Genomic DNA, 22,386 nt, shown 5'->3' on the forward strand with positions numbered 1-22,386 from the left:
GTTATTTTATAATAAAATACTCGGTCTCATTATTTTAATACACTTATCTACTCTAATACTTCATTTTCTAGGTTTTGACACATATTCCTTTTATCAGGACTTAGTTATAATTTGAACATTTATAAAGTGACTGGATTGCACTGACATTCTGTTCATGTAACATTACTTAAAGAATTAATTCAATCAAGATTTTTGGATGTTCTTTGCTTACTTTCATTCACTGAAATCATCGAAGGACACTGGCCTGTCCTCTGTGCTTGTGTCTGTAATGTTGCATTCATACAATGAAATGCTAGCTAATTGTGTCATACGTCATGATTTGCGCCAGCAATTTGAATTTCTGAGATTCAGAATCGAATTCACTATATTCATTGCAAATTAATTGAAATTTTTACTACTGAGTGCAAAAAAATCAATCCACTTTATGTCCTTTATGTGAGATGATTTCTAGTTACCTACATTTTTTAATTTCCAATGAACCTCTTTGCAGCACTTGTTTTGATGGGCAACTTGCGGTTGAAGCTCCATGATGTGTGCAATGCAGTTGGGAGATATTTTGCAATACATTGTTAAACTCAATTTTTGCAACATCAAAAACAACTAAACAATTATACACATCCCTTAGCCCATGTTTCATGCACGGTCAAGTTTGGTTTTTCTTGTACCAGTTTTTTTTCGTGGGTGCGTGTGTGTGTTTGTGCTCACCAGTTTTCCAAATTGCAATCTCTGGCTTCTCCACAAATCCACTTGCAAAATGACCACTTTTCGAAAGGCAAAAAAACAATTTGCCACCTTGTGTTCAAGAGGGCACGTAAGAGAGGCTTTTGAAAGCTTTGTATCAAAGATATGGGCAGAACCCCGTTTGTTCTCAAACCTCCTCCAAGCGTGCATTGGGTTGAAGTCTGTTTCTTTAGGCAAGCAACTTCACTCTTTGATATTAATTTCTGGTTGTTCCTCAGAAAAGTTCATTTCCAACCATCTCCTCAACCTCTACTCAAAATTTGGGGAGCTTAGAGCCGCTGTAGCTTTGTTTGATCGAATGCCCAGGAGGAACATCATGTCATGTAACATCATGATCAAGGCCTATCTTGAAATGGGCAACATCGAGAGTGCAAGGAACCTGTTTGATGAAATGCCTGAGAGAAATATTGCCACGTGGAATGCGATGGTAACGGGTTTGGCCAAGTTTGAAATGAATGAGGAGTCTTTAGTCTTCTTTTCGAGAATGAATGAGTTAGGGTTAATGCCAGATGAGTACTCATTGGGTAGTGTGCTCAGGGGATGTGCTCATCTAGGAGCTTTGTTTGCTGGCCAACAGGTTCATGCCTATGTTATGAAATGTGGGTTTGAGTTAAATTCGGTTGTTGGATGCTCTTTGGCTCATATGTATATGAAAGCTAGAAGCATGGACGATGGGGAGAGAGTTATCAATTGGATGCCAGATTACAATTTGGTTGCTTGGAATACACTTATGGCTGGAAAAGCTCAAAAGGGGTCCTTTGGGGGAGTTCTGGATCAATACTGTATGATGAAAAAGGCAGGTTTTAGACCAGACAAGATTACTTTTGTGAGTGTGATTAGCTCGTGTTCGGAGTTAGCTATCCTTGGTCAAGGGAAGCAAATTCATGCTGAAGCAATCAAAGCAGGAGCTAGTTATGAAGTTTCTGTAGTTAGTTCATTGGTTAGTATGTACTCTAGATGTGGATGTTTGCAAGAGTCTTTCAAATCTTTTCTGGAATGCAAAGAGCGAGATGTTGTGTTATGGAGTTCAATGATCGCTGCTTATGGGTTTCATGGTCAAGGAGAAAAAGCCATCAAACTTTTCAATCAAATGGAACAAGAAAATATGCCCGTAAACGAGGTCACTTTCTTGAGCTTGCTTTATGCTTGTAGTCATTGTGGAATGAAGGATAAAGGACTTGATTTCTTTGATATGATGGTGAAAAAGTATGGACTCAAGGCTAGACTAGAACATTATACTTGTGTGGTTGACCTACTAGGGAGGTCTGGCCGTTTGGAGGAGGCAGAGGCAATGATACGATCCATGCCTGTAAAAGCAGACGCAATTATATGGAAGACATTATTATCTGCGTGTAAACTCCACAAGAATGCCGAAATTGGAAGAAGAGTTGCTGCAGAAGTTCTTACGATCGATCCTCAAGATTCAGCTTCATATGTTCTACTTGCCAACATTTATTCTTCAGCTAAGAGATGGCAAAATGTTTCTGAGGTAAGGAGAGCCATGAAAGACAAGATGGTGAAGAAAGAACCAGGCGTAAGTTGGGTAGAAGTGAAGAATCAGGTTCACCAGTTTCATATGGAAGATATTTCTACTCATCTTGGAGACTTTCATAGTTGAACAATAACAAGGCATCGAAAGCATTTTCCATAAGGGCATCCTTGGGGGAAAGGCAACAAGAAGGGAGAAGGGGGTTTCTGAAATTATTGCTTGGAAATGAGGGAGTTGGATTACAGTACTCTATGAATTTGAATTACTCTGAAAGAAGGAATTACAGTTGACCGCACATGCTCGTGTGACTGCACAGTTGGATTCATAGAGTTAATAATGTTTTTGAATTACAGTACTATATGGATTTGAATTACTCTGAAAGAAGGAAGCCGTTACAGTCTGATGTTCACTTTCCTGGTGAGCCATTTTCCTTTAGTTTATCTTCTGAGATTAATTAGTTTCTAATCCCAATTATGATTTTGTAACACACCAGTTTCGATTCTTAGTAAATATGTATTCATTTATGCTTCTTTTTTGAGTGCGAAAATCCAATTATTCGGTTCTTGTACATTATTTGATTAATCTGTGATTCATCTTCATTGACATATGTTTTGCATCTTGCATTGATTAGTTGTCAGTAGAATATACATAATTCACGACTGTCATAACCATGAGTGTGTTGTTTGCTGCCAAACGTGGTTCTAATATGTGTTTTTTATTCTTGCATGCATTTCTTGCTATTAGATCACGTCTTTCATTCTTTTTCTTCATTTTAGATTTGTTCCAATCATTGCATACACATTCTGGACATTCACTTCATTGAAACATTTTACCAAACAGTTTGGTAAAACCTGTCTTTTATTCATACATTTCGTCAAACAGATTTGAAATTCATTCATATGCATTGTTTTAGGTCACTATATCCTTGAATAGAATTATTGGTGAATGTTGGGTGCAAACGCATTGAAGGTTAACAGGTCATTTATTCTCTGGCACCATTTAATCAATTTTAGTTATTGAGGATCACAAGGACTACTTAATTCAAAATTAGTTCTTGCGTTACTTTCTAATAAATTTTTGCATCATAAAAATTATAAAATCCATACATCAATAAGGGGGACAACTTGTTACATTTGGAACATATAATGCTGTACTACTAATCTATTTTGGTGATTTTTTTTTTGTATAATTAGCTTTAGCTTAACGGTGCTTTTACTTACTTTTTTTTCTTTAGGTAAATATGGTTTTATAAAGCACCTGATACAAGTTTCTTTTCAAAATTATCTCAGCTTAAGGATGATATTGAGTTGAAAATAAGAATGATTTTATTATTTTCATTCATATGAATTATATTCTCCTTTTATCTATTTGTAGCAATATCTAATCTTCTAAAATAGGAAAATAGGGAAATAATATACTAAAAAATAATTTAGAAGATCATACATCTATTTTCTCTAATTAAGAAGATTCTATAGATATTTTCTCTAATTAAGAAGATATATTTTCTCTAATTACAATACTCTCCCTCAAGTTCGTAAATGAATATCAATCATTCCCAACTTGCCTACAAGATCTTGAAATCTACCCGAAAGGAGCTCTTTTGTAAAAATATTTGCTATATGAAGTTCTTTAGGAACATGAGTTGTATTCACAAAGCTTCTGTCTAGATTATCTTTGATGAAATGTCTGTCAATCTCAATTTGTTTGGTCTTGTCATGTTGTATTGGATTATGGGCTATGTTCATGGCAGACTTATTGTCACAGTGTAGTTGCACAGGGTTATTGTTAGGGTATAAGGTGAGAGGTAATAATAAGGGTTGGAAAGTATATGAGAAGTAGAAGAAAGGTAGGAGGGAAGTGAGGTCGAACTATATTGACCTTAAAGGCCGAACGGTAGAAGGCATGGAAAGGTTAGGCCGAATGGTGGACAAAAGGGAACGGTCAGGCCGAACGGGGGACAAGAACAGGCCGAATGGGAGAGTGACCAGGCCGAACGGTAGGAGGCAAAGAGCGACCAGGCCGAACGATAGGAGGCAGGGAGTGACCAGGCCGAACGGTGGGAGGCAGGGAGCGACCAAGCCGAACAATGGGAAGCAGGGGAGGAACTGAGTCGAACGGTTGAAGAATCACCATCTTAACTACGCAACAGTTAGGGTGGGCGAGAGCTAATTATAGTAAAAGAAGCCACACTAGGAGAGAATATTCAATATAAGTTAATTAGAGTAAATAAATATATATCCTAGGGAAATATTCAATATAAGATATTTATAATTAAGGATATATGCTAGGATAATATACAGGGGGATATTTATATTAAATATAGGGATATTTATATTAAATGCAGATATATTCTAGGGAAATATTTAGTAAGAGATGGGCGGGAAATAATTAGTATAAATAAAGCTAGAGTCTAGGGTTAAGGGGATGCTTTTGATTATTGAGTTTTGTAAAGGAGGTTATGCTCTAGAATAGTTGATGGAGGTTATGCTCCCAATTATTAGAAATAATTGACGGAGGTTATGCTCCCAATTATTGTTTGTTTTCTATTTGATTAAGTTATTCTTATCAATAAAAAATGTTTATTCATTCATCTTCTATTATTCTTTGTCTGTGAGAGATTGTTCTAGTTACGTTCCATACTCGGATACGTAACAGTTATCCACCTTGACTTTAAGATCATCCAAAATGATTTTCATCTAGAGTCCTTCACACATTCCTTGAGGAAGAACTAAAAATTCAACTTCTACAGTAGAACGAGATACTCTATCTTGCTTTTTGCTCCTCCATGTTACCAGACTTTCTCCAGGAAACACATAGTACCCAGAAGTAGATTTTCTATCAGTAATAGAACTTGCATAATCAGCATCAATATACATTTTCATAGTCAATGTGTCTTCCCTTTTGAATAATAGTCCCTTTCCTGGACTTGACTTCAAGTATTGGAGAATTTTGTCAATTGCTTGCATGTGTTTCTCTCTTGGATCATGTATAAATTGGCTTAGTACACTAACTGCATAAGCAATGTCTAGTCTTGTGTGTGATAGATAAATCAATTTTCCTACCAATCTCTAACATTGGGCCTTTTGATGACAAATTTATGAACACCGAAAAACGGCGCCACAAACTTGTTTAACCCTCGGCAAGTGTGACTGAATCGTATCAAGTAATAAACTCGATAAGACCAAGTATCGTTCTCCCAAACGACTCACGGCCTAGTTAGTTATATGATTTGTTGATTATTTAAGACTTGTGAACAATTGATTGTAAGTTTTAAATGCAAAAGACAATAATTAAACATGTATGCATGAATTTGATCAATGGAAAAGAGGAAATCAAACACTTTAATGTATTAGATGGATGAGTATGTTGTTGGGGTAATCAATTTCATCTTATCCACTCTCATATACTTTAGGAATTCATCATTCTTTTCATCAATGTTAATGACACTCTCTAAATCACATTGCAAGAAGGCCTATCCTTAATTACGAGTTCATACAATTCCTAGCATCCCTAATAATTAATTCTAAAGTGCAGAAGCTTAACGGCAACCAACCCTCATATTCCTATGTCTGGGCAATATGCTATTGGGAGAAATTCCCCGGATCTACATTTCCCCGTACGTTCCTATATCGACAAAATCAATAATCATGGCATTGAATGAGTTAAACAATGCAAGCTTTAAGCAAGGAGGAAAAATCCTAACTAATGATGAAAGAAAGCATGTATCTTAAAATAAGATGTTAAAACACAAATTCCCCAACAACAATACAAGGTTTAGTTCACCATATTCATGGTGAAACTAGATGAACAATAATGAAAGAATGAAAAATAGAACCCTAGAAAGATGAGAAGGTAGCCTTAGCATCCAAGATCTTCCTCCAATGGGTGGAAAGGTGTGTGTTTACTTCATCTCCAACCGAAGATACAAACCCTAGGAAGTCCTAAAGCTTATATACTATTCGTAATATTACAGAAAAGTGGGCCTAAGCCCAAAATACCACCGCTCAGTGGTAAACTGCCGCTCAGCGGTACTAGCGCAAAGTCAATTTTCCCCTCAGCTGCATTTTCACCCCTCAGCGGAGCCAACGGGTGTTCCTGAGTGCCGCTCAGCGGTAAACTGCCGTTGAGTGGTACTTACGACTTCGCCTTTTGCACTTTTTGAGTTCTTTTCTGATTCCATCTCTATCCTTCTCCACTTCTTTCACCAAATTCACCTTAAAACCTGCATAAAACACTGAAATCAAGCATAAACCTGTCCAGCTCTCTTATTTCCAAAAATATGAACAAAAGCATGATTCCAAGCTAGTTTCTAAGTGTTAAAGATTGCTTTTAGTATCAATTTTAAGCATGAAAATAACAGTTTCTCAATTGTTATCACAACCCCAAACTTAGAACTTTGCTTGTCCTCAAGCAAACAAGATGTAACTCAATCTTCTACCAATCAATACAATGGTTTACTCCATTCAAAAATCCTCTTTTCAAGATAAGTAAAAACTTCAATTAAGCTCATGACAAAGACTTCAATCAAGACATACACATGCTTTAGTGTTCACAAAGTCACTTAATATCCAACAAATGCTATTTTTCATGAATGATCAATCAACTAAGCATGGATGTTCATGTGCTCATGGAATATTTCCTCACTAAGTAAAGTGTTTCACTCAAATACAAGTGTATAAGAGGTAATCACTCATTCGCTCTACTATCACAATGTCACATGAATTGACTTTGCCTTTCATTTAACCACAATCAAATAAATTCACAAGCATGCATCCTCACAAGGACTTTTCAATGGCTTATAATGTGGCTGGGCTAACAAGAAAATTGGTTTTTCTAGATCACAAAACCCTTGAGTTAAGAGAATCATATAAACAAAATCATTCTTACTTTTCCCCAACTTTCTTTTGCATTGAGCTTTGCTTTTTCTTTTCTTTTCTTTCTCTTTTTCTTTTCACATACTTAATTCTTAGCTCTTAGCTTAATGCTTTCAATTTCCCTTTCTATTTTCCAACAACCCCAAACTTGAACATTTGTCAATACCACAAAATATTTTCTACTTAACTCAAGGTAAAGCTTTTCAACAAGGGTTTTCAAATCATGTTCCAGGCTAGGGGTTCAAAGGATAGAACACATAGTGTTCTCTTTTAGTGGCTCATTTCATGAAATTGGCTAATACAAGGGTTACCAACAAATGACCTTGATCATATGATGCAAACAAGCTAGTAATTCAATCATAGAAAACCTGGACAAAGTCATTCATGCTTTCAAAGTAATAGCACTCAATCACAAAAACTCTAGAGCTCAAAACCTCACATATAAGCTCATTCACATTTGACATACACATCCTGCTTAATATCACAATCACAACATCATGCATTTGTTCACAAAGCTTGTGAACCACCTGTATAAGCATGTAATGTGCACATCTCAACATCAATCCATATCAAAGCATCATCAAGCATTACTTATCAAACAATCACAATCATAAGCAAACCATCATAACAGACAAAGTTTCCAATTGAGTACATCAAACCGTATTCTAAAAACACAAGTAAATAAGTTCAGAACATAAAACAAAAACATAAGTCCTGCTTTAGTTATGATAGCATTCATCAGTAAATGCTATCTCAACTCCTCATCAATCTGAGCTGTCATCTGTATCCTCCTCTTCTTCCTCATCTTCAGCATCCTCAAATGCATCATCCTCATCATCATCAACATCATCTTCATCCATCTCCATAGCTGAAGCTTCAGCTGCTTCAGCTCTGTCTCCTTGTACCTGTTCTTCTGGCCAGGCTACCACATTAGGAAACTCCTCCATAGTCCACCTGTGTGCTGGAGGTGTATCATACATTCCAACAATCATCTCAGTAGTGGCCACCTGCCCTTTGTGGATAGACTGTAACTATGCACCTATAAGAGACATGTACATGTCCCTCATCTGGAAAGGTTCTGCTTCATGGTCTCAGCAGATGCTTGACTCTGTGTTTGCCCTCTTTCTCTGCGAGTACGACGTGGTGGAACTGGCTGAGCTGCCTCCTCACCTCCACAGTATTGTCTGTAATAGGCCTCATCAATTGCTTTCCTTGGCCTTTCAAATGGTGGAGCAGAAGTATCCACCCCAGCTATCTTGCAGAGGTGTGTAATCAAAGAAGGATGTCCTAAGGGTGCTTTGTTGTTTGTTGTGTTGGCACACACCCTTATCTCATCAACTATTACCTGTCCAATATTGACATTCAAGTTCCTGATTGCACAGTAAAGGAGGAGTGCCCTGCTAAGAGTGATGTCTGACACATGAGAACATGGCTGAATGTTGGCATGAGAAAATGACATCCAATACTTTGCAAGAGGAGTCAAATGAGCCCTCCTAATGTTTACCACAGAGCCAGTTCTATTCCTCTGAAAATGTCCTCTAGGTACACATAAAACTCTCTCCACATCATCAAAATCAGTGCCTTCTTCCATACATAGAGCAAACTGACACTACTCACCAGCCCACACAGTACCCAAGAAGTTGTTAATGGAATCAGGATCATACCTAATAGCATGGCCTCTGACATAGCCTAGGTAATTCTCAGCTGGATAATCACCAATCTTCCTTGCATTGGCGTAGAATTCTTTCACCACAGCTATATTGGCAGGTGTAGGGTATGTGGCTAGCTTCCCCCAATCATTTCCCAACAATTGCTCTCCAAATTGAGGAGCAAAGTTAGGTATCATTCCAACCTTCCTTTCCATAAGGAGTATCCTATCTTGGACCACCTTAAAGTGCTTCTCATGTTTGCGAGATAGGAACCTACTAGAATGGGGTTGTTCTGGTTCCTTTTCTTTTCTTTTGGAAGCCATGGTCTTCATTCTTTTGCTTGAAGAGGATGTCATTCCTACATCAAACACAAATTACAAAACCACAAAACCTGTTGTTAATCATTAGTAAACCATAAACAACACCTTATTTCGAAGCTAAACCACCACTGAGGGTCAAAATCACCCTCAACACCACCAGTGCAGTAATCCAGTACACAACTCAGCAAAAATAACATATCTGTCAGAGTGCCGCTCAGCGACAATTTACCCCTGAGCGGTGACTCTGCAGATTTTTGAAAAAACACTTTTAACCTGTCCTACCTCCACCCACATGCAATTTTCAGTCTTCTAGATCAAAATCATTCAGTTCAATCGGTTCAAACATCAATTAAATCATTAAATCATGCATAGAAATCAAAACCCCTAAAAATTCATGCTTCAACAATCAAATTCAAACTCAAGAACCCTAGAATGAAAAATGCTTGACTTACTTGGGTGGAGATGCTAGATGAATGGAGAATGCTTTCAAGATATGAAGAATAATGATGCTCTCTTCCAACCCCAAACTTAGATGGAAAACTAGTGAGAAAGTGAGTGGAAGGGAGATTTTCTCAAGAGGGATGAGGGAAAAGTTGTAGAGAACCTTTGAAAAGTATGTAGGAGTGTGTGTGCAGAGAAGAATCTGAAAAGAGAAACCAAGGCGCAGCTTAGGGTATAAAAATACCCTAATGGGCTCGGGTTCCGCTAAGGGGCAACCTAAGCCCAGTCTGCGACACTACCGCTCAGCGGTAGTTTGTCGCTCAGCGGCACTTTCGAGAAGTGCTCTCCTTCTCCTTAGCTTAACCTAAATGCGTCCTAAATATACCCCTCACTGGCTCCCTGCAATAAAATTCTCAGATTACTTATGCACAACCCTATTATGCAACAAACAAAAATATAATCAATCAACTGGGTTGCCTCCTAGGTAGCGCTTGTTTAACGTCACGAGCCTAACCCAAAATCCACGAACACCCATCAGTAGGTGTAAATCTTTCTTACCTTCACCCATCATTAGGTGTAACAAACCTAATATCTTTCAGTAGATACTTAACCACCTAGCATCCTTCAGTAGATGCTATACCCAAAAATTTTACAGAAATAATGTCCAACTGATTAAAAATTACAAAACCAAAATAAAATCAAAAGAATAATTGTCCTTAAATCACTGGAATGCCTCCCAGCAAGCGCTCTTTTAACGTCATTAGCTTGACCCAATAAAGTTCAAGTTCCTTCTTCATGGTTGATGTTCATATCACACCAACTCCTCAACTGCTTCCGGTACACTTTTTTGACCCTTCTAGAATGTGGACACTCTATCTCTATCATCTCATTCTCTTTGTAGCCTTTCACAACCCACAACTTGTTTTTGAATCTCACAGGTTTACCAAGTTGGAGTCATTCTTTCATCCAGTCATCATGGACTTTTTTCTCTCTTCCAATCCTTTCTTCTTCCTGTACCTGAAACAACAAACAATGTTTACCTTTAACCTTGGGCTTTTCATCTTCAAGGGTAGTCATGAGTACATCTTGATATGCAGCTTTATGACTAGCTTCTTCCTCCTGCATCTGCCTCTCTTCTTTGAAGACATCTACAACAACTCTTTCTTCTCGGTCTTGGAGCACCACTATACCTTCATTCACATCAATGATGGCTTTGGCCGTTTTCATAAACGGTCTTCCGAGAATAATGGGTATCTTTTCAGTCTCCATCTCCATCACCACAAAGTCTACCAAGAACTGTAGTTTGCCTACACAAACTATAATATCCTCTACTATTCCATAGGGTTTCTTCGAGGATCCATCTGTCATTACTAAGTTAACCATTATAGGCTTCACATCAACATCACCAATCTGCTCAAGTAAAGAATAAGGTATCAAGTTAACACTTGATCCTAAATCAAGTAAAGCTTTTTTTTATCCTTTTCTTCCCTATTGTGCATGGAATGGAAAAACCTCCTGGATCTTTTGCTTTTGGAGGGAATGGCTCCTTTTTAACAGCTTTATACTTCTTTGTATCATCATCTCTACGTCTTTTCTTTGTAGAGACTTCTTCCTCAGGTTTAGTATAAACTGCAATATGCCGTAATATCTCCTTCCAAGGTACATCATTGTCCACCATCTTGAATAATTCTGTAAAATCAAATTGTTTCTCTTGATTTATTGGAAAAGGAAAAATATCTTTACTCTTTATCTCTCTTCTCTCTCCTTTCTCTTTTTTATCTTCTTTTTCTTTTTCTCTCTTTTCTCTCTCTTCTTTTTCTTCCTCTCCTTTTTCTTTCTCTCTGTCTAACTCAACTGTTTCATAATTTGTACTCTCCAACACTTTACATTCTTCCCTGGGGTTAACCTCAGTATTAGCCCCAAAATTTTTGTCAAGCCTTTCTTCCAACTGCTTGGTAATCTGACCCATTTTAATCTCCAAGTTCTTAATAACAGCTTCAGTGCTCTTTTGAGTAGATTCAGTTGCCTGTATGAATTGCTGAAGAGTTTCTTCCATCCTTATTGATCTTTCATTAAGTGTAGACATTTGTTGCCATAAGGTTGGTTGTTGCTGTTGCTTATGAAATTGCCCTGATTGTCCAGCTTGCCCACTTTGTCCTTGACCAATACTTGGGTGTGGTTTCCACCCTTGATTGAAGTTCCCCTGTCGGTATGGAAATTGATTGGCCATGAAGTTAACATCCTCTAAAGCTTCCATTGGAAAGGCGCATTAACCATTGATATGGTCACCACCACATAATTCACACATCTGTGGTTGAACCTGTGCAACAGTCTTTAACTCTTTTGGCAGTTGTGCAAGTATCTTTGTGAGATTCTCCAATTGTTGAGTTAGTATCTTGTTCTGAGCTAGAAAGGCATCATTGGATTGCAACTGTAGAACTCCTTTTTGTTGAATAAAAGCTCCTCTTTCACTATTCAGCTCATTATCATTAGTAGCCATGTTTTTAATTATTTTCGTGGCTTCCTCTGGAGTCTTCCATTTGATATTGCCTCCAGCTGAGGCGTCAAGCATCATCTTGGTTTGTGAACCAAGACCTCCAAGGAAGATTAGGACTACTTCTACTTCGTCAAATCCATGCGTGGGCGTCTTTCTTAATAGGCTTTTGTACCTGTCCCATGCATGACCTAGTGATTCCTCCATGCCTTGCCTGAAAGATGAGATCTCTTGCTTTCCTTTGTTTACCTTGGATTGTGGGAAGTATTTTTTCAAGAACTTTTTCACCACATCTTCCCACTCTGTAAAGCTCCCTTCTGGAAAAGAGTTCAACCAAAACTTAGCGTTGCCTCCTAATGAGAATGGAAACAGGCTAAGTTTGATTGCTTCGTCAAGCACCCCATTTATCTTCACTGTATTGCAAATTTCATTAAAATTTGTGAGGTGCTCATATAGGCTTTCATGCGACAACCCATTAAATTGGTTACTCTTCACCAGTTGGATTAATGCTGGTTTCACCTCCATATTAGCTGCATTGACCCTTGGTCTTGCTATGCTATTGAAATGCTGAGGTCTAACCACATTAGTGTAATCTGCAAGAGTTCTTCTAGCATTATTATTCTCCATCTCCTTAGTGCTATGGTCAGAACTTTGTGGTGATGGTTGTAACAGAGTTTCCGGAGAAGGAAAAAGTTCTCTAGATGTACGGATTCTTCTCCTCCGTCTACTCTCGTCTAAACCTTCAAGAAGAGGTTCCGAGGTTTTCTTGCTTCTAGTTCGAATTGCTTCCTGCATACACAAGAAAACAAGTCCCTAGAAAGATTTGTTAGCACAAAAAGATATAGAAGAAGATAAAAAAATAAGAGATAAGAAGATAAAAAAAAATAAAAATAAAAACAAAAAACAGAAAAAATAAAATAAAATAAAAAACCGAAAAATAAAAACAGAAAATAAAATAAAATAAAATAAAATAATAACCGAAAAAATAAAAACAGAAAACAGAAAAATAAAAACAGAATACAAAATTCGAAATTTAAAATTCAAAATTCAAAAACAAGTCAAAGATAATCAATAATCACACAAATAAACTAGTTAAACCACGAGTCCCCGGCAACGGCGCCAAAAACTTGATGACAAATTTATGAACACCGAAAAACGGCGCCACAAACTTGTTTAACCCTCGGCAAGTGTGACTGAATCGTATCAAATAATAAACTCGATAAGACCAAGTATCGTTCTCCCAAAGGACTCACGACCTAGTTAGTTATATGATTTGTTGATTATTTAAGACTTGTGAACAATTGATTGTATGTTTTAAATGCAAAAGACAATAATTAAACATGTATGCATGAATTTGATCAATGGAAAAGAGGAAATCAAACACTTTAATGTATTAGATGGATGAGTATGTTGTTGGGGTAATCAATTTCATCTTATCCACTCTCGTATACTTTAGGAATTCATCATTCTTTTCATCAATGTTAATGTCACTCTCTAAATCACCTTGCAAGAAGGCCTATCCTTAATTACGAGTTCATACAATTCCTAGCATCCCTAATAATTAATTCTAAAGTGCAGAAGCTTAACGGCAACCAACCCTCATATTCCTATGTCTAGGCAATATGCTATTGGGAGAAATTCCCCGGATCTAGATTTCCCCGTACGTTCCCATATCGACAAAATCAATAATCATGGCATTGAATGAGTTAAACAATGCAAGCTTTAAGCAAGGAGGAAAAACCCTAACTAATGATGAAAGAAAGCATGTATCTTAAAATAAGATGTTAAGACACAAATTCCATATATGAGAGTTTCACAAGACTACATTGATTCCCCAACAACAATACAAGGTTTAGTTCACCATATTCATGGTGAAACTAGATGAACAATAATGAAAGAATGAAAAATAGAACCCTAGAAAGATGAGAAGCTAGCCTTAGCATCCAAGATCTTCCTCCAAGGGATGGAAAGGTGTGTGTTTACTTCGTCTCCAGCCAAAGATACAAACCCTAGGAAGTCCTAAAGCTTATATACTATTCGTAATATTACAGAAAAGTGGGCCTAAGCCCAAAAGACCACCGCTCAACGGTAAACTGCCGCTCAGTGGTACTAGCGCAAAGTCAATTTTCCCCTCAGCTGCATTTTCACCCATCAGCGGAGCCAACGGGTGTTCTTGAGTGTCGCTCAGTGGTAAACTACCGCTGAGCGGTACTTGCGGCTTCTCCTTTTGCACTTTTTGAGTTCTTTTCTGATTCCATCTCTATCCTTCTCCACTTCTTTCACCAAATTCACCTTAAAACCTGCATAAAACACTGAAATCAAGCATAAACCTGTCCAGCTCTCTTATTTCCAAAAATATGAACAAAAGCATGATTCCAAGCTAGTTTCTAAGTGTTAAAGGTTGCTTTTAGTATCAATTTTAAGCATGAAAATAACAGTTTCTCAACTGTTATCACCTTTTCTACAGGAGCACTTTCCTCACTTCCAATTCTGTGATTATGTTCTGTAAGAACTGTTGAGATTCTACATCCCAAGTTTTCTGTTTTTTTTAGGAGATCAAGTACATATTACCTTTGGGAGATGAAAATCCCATTCTTGGAGTAAACAACCTTTATTCCAAGAAAATATTTGAGTTTTCCTAGGTCTTTCATTTCAAATTGAGCTACCAATTTGTCTTTTAATGCCAATTTTTTTGTTTCATCATCTCCTGCAATAATATCACCCACACAGACAAACAATAGAGTGAGTTTACCTGTAGAAGAGCTTTATGAATAGAGTATGATCTCCTTGGCTTTGTCTATATCCCAAGGAAACCATTGCTTTTGTAAATCTTTCAAACCATGCTATAGGAGATTGCTTAAGACCATACAATGCTTTCTTTAGGAGGCAAACCTTGTTTATTTCATTTTTCACTTCAAAACCTGGGGGAATCTCCATGTACACTTCCTCTTCTAGATTTCCATGAAGAAAGATATTCTTCACATCTAGCTGGTGTAAGTCCCATCAAAGCGAAAACAACTCAAACTGTATTCATCTTTGCCACTAGGGAAAATGTCTCCTCGTAGTCAATCCCATAGGTTTTGGTATATCTTTTTCCCACCAATCTAGCTTTATATCTTTCTATTGTCCCATATGCCTTATGTTTCACTGTGAATATCCATCTACACCATGGTTATCAAACTCTCGAGTTAACTCGTAAACTCGTACGAGTTTACGTTTCCAGACATGGCTTCCGAGTTAACTCAGAAGTAAACTCGTTTTCTGCGTAAACTCAGTAAAATCGACATTGAAATCAGTAAGATCGTGAGTTTGAAGCGATTCTGCGAGCTTGAAAGTTATATATTTAATGAAATGCATCAAAATTAATGACAATAATTCAAGTATTTATGTTTTACAATATTTATTTTTATGAACAATATAACTATAAATTTTATTTATTTAAAGTTATATAATTTTGTAGACTTATTTGAATTAAGATATTATTTATATAATTTTTTTTATCTGAAGTAAACTCTTATGAGTTTACAAGTTGAGTTTACGAGTCGAGTTTACTTGACTCTCATGAGTTTACATAAACTCTCGAATTTGATAACCTTGATCTACATCCTACTACCTTCTTGTCTCTTGGCTTATCAACAATCTCCCAAGTTGAATTTCTTTCTAATGCATTCATCTCTTCTTTCATGGCTTGATTCCAATGTTCTAGTTTCATGGCCTCCTGGATTAAGGTAGGAATTTCTGTGGTATCAATGGCAACAATTTAGCTTCTGTGTTTATCAGAGAGATTGTTAGTGCAAACCTACTGAGAAATAGAATATTTAGCACATGATCTTCTTTCTTTTCTCAATGCAATGGGTAAATCCTCAGTAATACTTACCTCCTCACTGATATCTTCAGGGATCCTTACTTCCAGATTAGACAATTTTTCTTTCTCTAGAGTCGAAGTGGGTTGTTTTCTTCTTCATATTTTTTGCCAAAAAAATTGTCTTCTTCCTCTTCTTTCTCACCGTGGACTATGGTAGCTTCATTGCTCAGATCTTAGGCATCCTGCAAAGACAAACATGGTAATGACAAGGAGAGTTCATCCACTTCAAGTGCTTTCTCCCCTTGAAGTGATGGGCTAACATAAAAGAATTGTGTTTCATGAAAGGGGACCTCCATGGTGATAAACGTGACGACTTTGAGGATGATAACATTTGTACCCTTTTTATTAGAAGGATACCCAATAAAGACACATTTAAGAGCTCTAGGATCTAATTTACTACGATTAGGATTATGAGAGTGAACAAAAGCAACATATCCAAAGACTCGACTAGGTAGACTCGTTATTAGGGGAGAAGAAGGAAGAAAAGAAAATAGAGACTCTATAGGACTAAGGCCATTTAAGATAGAAGTGAATAATCTGATGATGAGATATGTGACAGTTAACACAACTTCTCCCAGTAATGTTTTGGAACAGACATTTGAAAAAGAAGAGCTCTAATTACTTCAAGAAGATGATGATTCTTTGTTTCTGCAACCCCATTTTATTGAGGGGTGTAAAACCTCAAAAAATGGTATTTTAGAAGTGATGATAGTTTATAAATAGTGAGACTCGGTTAATTTAATATTAAATAGTTTAGTTTAAAATGGTTTTATTATAAATGAGTTTCACTATTTTAAAACGTACCATCTCTCTAGAAACCACTTTTCTAGAGTTTTCTACCTTCTCTCTAAGTGTTCTTGCTCCTATGTAATCTGTTTGACGATTAGGAGTTGTCTAGACGATCATGACGTCAATGTCTACAAATCTAGCGGATCAATTTCAAGAATAGAGCAAGTAAGTTTTTACTCCTTTTTCCTCTCCGGTTTCTAATATGTTTTTAGAAGTATTGTTGCATGTGTAATCATGCTTCTCCTAAGCATTCTTGGTTCATCTAGAGTTCTAAAGACTCTGTTCGTTTCCAATTTGGTGTCTCGTAGGTTCGTCTAGAGATTCCTTGTGTTTCAAGCAATCGACGGAACGTTTCTGAGTTGGACAGTTTATTGCAAGGTAAAGGAAGCTAATTTGCTTTTCATAAGTGTAGTAAGATGGGTTAAATCGGTTAGTTTTTGTGTATTGTTTATATAAAAATTGGTGGTGTTAAATTGGGGAAAAGTGTTGAGGGATTGTAAATTTAGGATGTGTTTTGAGAATTTTGATTGTATGATTGTTGTTGTGAGTTATTGCAAGAGGAATTTAATATGTTGTTGAGATAAAGTTGTATTAATAATGATGGTTGTGAATATATGAAATTATAGTTCAGATTGTAGCTTGAATTGATGTTGTAAGTATGTCAATGTTGGGATAATGAGAACAATGTGAAATCTGTAATCTGGTATTAGTCTTGGAGTGTTTTGTGATTTGTTAGTATCATTAGATGGTCAAATAAAGAAGGTTAAGGAAGGGAGATAAAATGAGTTCAAATCCTACTTGTTTTGGAGTGAAAATTAGGGGTTTTGGTAAGTGAGTTTTTGAGTAAGCAGTTGGTTAGGTAAAAGAGAAGTTTGGGGACTGTTTTGAACAATAGTATGTCCAGATCTTTTACCGTATGAACAATAGTTTCCATGAGTACCTTTTTCAAACAAATTTCCCCCAACTTTTGTTTCCTTACGGACTCTCTTTCCAGTTGTCATGGAAGAGCCTATGTTGGAGGTCTCCCTATCAAGTATGACAATTCTCCGAGTTTCTTCTTCTTTTACTATAAAAAAAACTTTTGATAGGGATCGTAATTTTTCTCTTCCTAAGATTTGTATCCGGTTTGGGTTGTACATGATTCAGGCCATGGAGAAATTAAAAGATTCTTCCTTCTCCACAACTTTAGCAAGTGTGGCAGCATCTGTTTTACACATCTTTATTGTTTGGTTATGATCTAATTCAATTCAAAGTCCATTCAAGATTCTATGATATTCTAATACAGAAAGGGAGCCTTGTTTTTTTATTAAATATCCTGCTTTTAATGTCATAGCATGTTAGGTTCCTAGGTTTGAAACCTAACTAAGAACACTAACAATAGGTAGAAATAGTAATGAAAGAATGGGTTTTTCTATTATTCACAGTAAAAGAACTCTCTTTACAAAGAATGGTTGGGAGCATGACCTCCCTAGTTAGGAGCATAACCTCCCTCTATAGGCTAAAATCCTATCTTTACAACAAAAATACACTCGATGCCCTCTACAGAGTTACAAGAGCTCTATTTATAGCAGCTCTGACCTGCTCCCCCTTTACAACCAACACCCTCACACCCTTAACCGCTCAGTCCTCAACCCAATCTATCCTAACATCCTAGATCCTATCATAACATGCAACAAAATTCTTTTTTAGTGAAAAAGTACTGTATAAATCATCCCATATTTCTTTGGCAGAAGAATAAAACATATAATTTCTACTTATCTCAGGAAACATGGACTGTCACATCCAAGTCATAATTAGTGAATCTTCATTGTCCCAAATTGGAAAATGAGTGTTGTCTGGTCCTGGTCCACCTCCATCTATGTGATCTAGTCTTGAACATCCCTTGAGAATCCTTCGAATATACTGACTCCATTGTAAAAAATTCCTAACATCCAACCTATAGGCACCCATCATATTTGGTAGATCATTAGGACTCAAAAGAATAATTTTTACTTCAGACATCACGTAGAACACAATTAGGTGTCTTTGATGACCTTATCCGAGGCGATGACGTCGTGTGGGTAGCACCGGGAAAAGGAGCAGAACTTAAAACTCATATCTACTCAAATTTTGGCCAAACGGGACATCATCGACCCGTGGAACGTACTCAAGAGGCTCCGATGACCCTGTCTGTGACATTTGCGGCGAGTGGGTCTCGTCAGAACTAGGCGCGTGGCGGCTTCTTTCCCGAAGCTGCTTCTAGTGTTGTGTTCGCCGGAGTTGAGTGCACCTTTCTACCGCATCAACGACCCCAATTGGCTATAATGACAGTTGCGATGGTCAGATAGCGACGTCAGTAGCTACTGTTGCAGCGGAAACGAAACTCCTAAAATTGGGAGCTCTAATACCAAGTTTAAAATAAGAATGATTTTATTATTTTCATTCATATGAATTACATTCTCCTTTTCTCTATTTGTAACAATCTAATCTTCTAAAATAGGGAAATAGGGAAACAATATACTAAAAAATAATCTAGAAGATCATACATCTATTTTCTCTAATTATGAAGACTCTATAAATGTTTTCTCTAATTAAGAAGATTCAATAGATATTTCCTCCAATTACAACATATTGCATAGGCCATCTACACTCCAATCATCAAATGCAATTCATTGAATCCAAGGCACAAACATTGCATATTCATGTTCAACTCAGTCATTGGTAAGGAAAATCCTAGAAGAAAGTTTACAAAAATTGAAGTAAGAAACCGCTAGACACAGAAAATATATTAGATGGGAGCTTGGGGCATGTTGGGTACAGCATTTACAAAATCAAGCTACTGGGAAAACTGAGCCAAAAAAGGCAGAAGAGGGTAAGATTGAGCCAGTTGTTAAAGGTATTGGGAGCCAAGGTGGATTACTAAAGGAATTAAAGAAAAAAATTGATAACAAAAACTCCAAAGTTGAAGTAGGAAAGGATACACTAGTAAAAAAAGATGATTTAAAATCGCTATATAGGCTTCGGTTTAAGTAAACCCGAAGCATATAAAAGCGCGGTGGCAGAATCGTAAATAAAGCTAACATATATGTCTCGGTTAAGCTAAGACCCGCGATAGAATAATGATATTGCACCGGTTAATCTGAGACCCGAGGCCTATATCACTGCTACGTCAAACTTAAAGGCCTCGGTTCGTTAGGAACTGAAATCGTAAATGGTTTCCAGCGCCTTATACCTCGGGTTGGCCATTTAACCGGTGCCAAAGCAATAGCTTATTTTCCTCGGGTTGGCCATTTAACCGGTGCCAAAGCAATTGCTTATTTTCCCTGCCACTCTACACTTAGCGTCTTTGCATCAAATCAACACTTCCACGGCTTCTCTTTCCTCAGCTTCTCCTTCCTCCTGCTCTCCATTCTTCCTCTGCATCGCGGGTTCCACCACCTCTTCCACGGCTGCCTCTGCGTCGCGGCTCCAGATTGCGACCTCGGAGTCACGGGTTCCTCCAGATCGCGACCAATGCCTCTGCCTCTGCCGGAAATAGGTTCCTCCACCGCGCCACCGTCACTGCTGCGTCTGCCTCCGACAGTGCTCCAGATCGCGACCTCTGCGTCGCGGGTTCCTCCAGATCGCGACCTCTGCCTCTGCCTCTGCCGGAAATAGGTTCCTCCACCGCGCCATCGTCACTGCTGCCTCTGCCTCTGCATCCGACAGTGCTCCAGATCGCGAAGCCCAAATCGCGAAGCCCAAATTGCGAAGCCCTAAATCAACGTTCAACCTCGCGCGAGTTCGTCTCCTCCGCCTCGGCCACCATCGGCGTTTCTCCCCCAACGGCGAGTGGGTCGCCTCCGGCCCGGCACCATCGCGCGTTTCTCCCTCAACGGCGACTGGGTCGCCTCCGCCTCCGGTACCGTCACGATCTGGGGCACGCGATCTTCAGTCCCGACGGCCACCGCGAAACTTCTGATTTGTTGATGATGTCTTTTGTTGATGTTGTATACTGTGCTATGAAGCTTCTGCGTTGTGCATTTCTGATATGTTGTTGTTTTTGCTGTGAACCCCCAAATGGCTGGACGGCTGAGGACGGCTGAGGATGGCTGAAAAAAAAAAATAAAAAAAATAATACGTTACTGCCTCAATTACCTGGAAACCAAGGCATAATCCTATTTTTTTTGACTCGACCAGCAACCGAGGCATAAAACCTACTATTTTTTATCTCGTTCGTATACGCCTCGGTTGTAGAACCGGGGCCTATAAGGAAAAGTAACCGGTGCCATTTCCTCTTATTGTACTAGTGATATTTTCCCATCTAATAATGGCAATGTCATAAACAAGCAAGAAACCACGAAACAGGAATTAGAGAGACAAGAGGAAAAAAGGAAACTATATGGAGAAAGCTACTTTCTGTTGCTGCATTTACACGTCTTAAAGAATCTAACACTGATCTTCATCTGAAGGTTCATCTGTGCTTTTTGACTTAAATGATGCTTTATTTTTCTGACGCTGTAACTGGAATGTTATTCTCAATAGGAATATGTCAATTTTATGATTTCTAGCCAGCAATGTGCTTATTAATCTATGTACTCATATTTATTAAATATATTTTGATTTGATATCTTCTCCATCTTCCCAGTCACCTGATGAATTGATGGACATGGCACATAAATATTATGTTGATACTGCACTTCCAAGCTGGTGAGTTTCCTAACATTGAACTTATTTGTATTTATACTGAGTTATTTTGGAATGTGTTTATTTCAGTGATTGTTACTTCAAATTCATAGGTGGCAGATTTTGCGTCCCTTGAACTCTCACCCGTTGATGGAAGGACGTTGACTGATTTCATGCTACAAATGCACCTGCACATTGATTTCCAATAAGAAAACCAAGTTATTGATTCCTTACCCATTCCCTAGGATACTAAAGAACTTTTTATTTTTTAATTATATATTTTTTTCTGCAGCATTAGGTTCATAAATTAAGTAGGGGTTTTCACAGGTGTGTTTGGACCAAATTTAGTTGAAAGTAAAATCTTAACCAATTAATTTTAATTGGTTTGAATTGTTTTAAATTTTTCGAAAAAAACAAATTCAAAATCAAAATCTAACCAGCCCATTCTTGATAGTCTTGATTTGGTTCAGACCAATTGGATCCAATTATATGTTAGTATACAAAATTTTGTTTTAGCCAAGAAGTCACCAATAATTCTATGATTAACCTTGAATAGTTTTGTAAGCAAAGTGTTATAGGTCACTATATCCGGGTAACAACCCCTTGACATCATTATTTCCAAATACTCAATTGCTCTATCCATCTTTTTCTCTTGACAAAACCCATGAAGCAATGGATTGTAACTCAAGGATAACACTCCCTCTGCAGCTGCCTGTTGAGAACCTCCATTGCCTCCTTCAGTTTCCCACTGCTACACAAACTACGTAAAATGGTGTTATATGTAACAACATCAGGAGCAACGCTCATTCTTTCCAAAACCGGCAGGACTTTATCTATATCTCCTGATTTGCAAATTTTTTTAGTGTTTATTCGTTTTCTTAATTATTCTCCATTACTTCTCTTTGGCTCTACAGGAAAGACTTATTATGAATTTTTGTTAGGTCATGGAGGCAATGACAGTTTGATACTTGATCAGTTAAGGATTTTGAGATTATAGTGGAGTATCCATTTATAGAGGAAATTGCAGCCTGTATTTACTTTCACAAGCAAAATGCCAGCGCGACGATTTTAGAAACTTGT

General features: G+C 37.5%; 1 protein-coding gene across 1 annotated transcript; it reads left to right on the plus strand.

Annotated features, from left to right (window-relative positions):
- The first annotated feature begins 244 nt into the window (after positions 1 to 244).
- LOC108328295 (pentatricopeptide repeat-containing protein At2g41080) lies at positions 245 to 21,319 on the plus strand. The gene is made up of 2 exons (XM_017562141.2): positions 245 to 2,647; positions 21,269 to 21,319. The coding sequence occupies exon 1, from the start codon at positions 629 to 631 to the stop codon at positions 2,357 to 2,359; it is 1,731 nt and encodes a 576-aa protein (XP_017417630.1). The 5' UTR covers positions 245 to 628; the 3' UTR covers positions 2,360 to 2,647; positions 21,269 to 21,319.
- The last annotated feature ends 1,067 nt before the right edge of the window (positions 21,320 to 22,386 follow it).

The sequence above is a fragment of the Vigna angularis genome, chromosome 2 (genome assembly GCF_016808095.1).
Source record: "Vigna angularis cultivar LongXiaoDou No.4 chromosome 2, ASM1680809v1, whole genome shotgun sequence".
Taxonomy (NCBI): domain Eukaryota; kingdom Viridiplantae; phylum Streptophyta; class Magnoliopsida; order Fabales; family Fabaceae; genus Vigna; species Vigna angularis.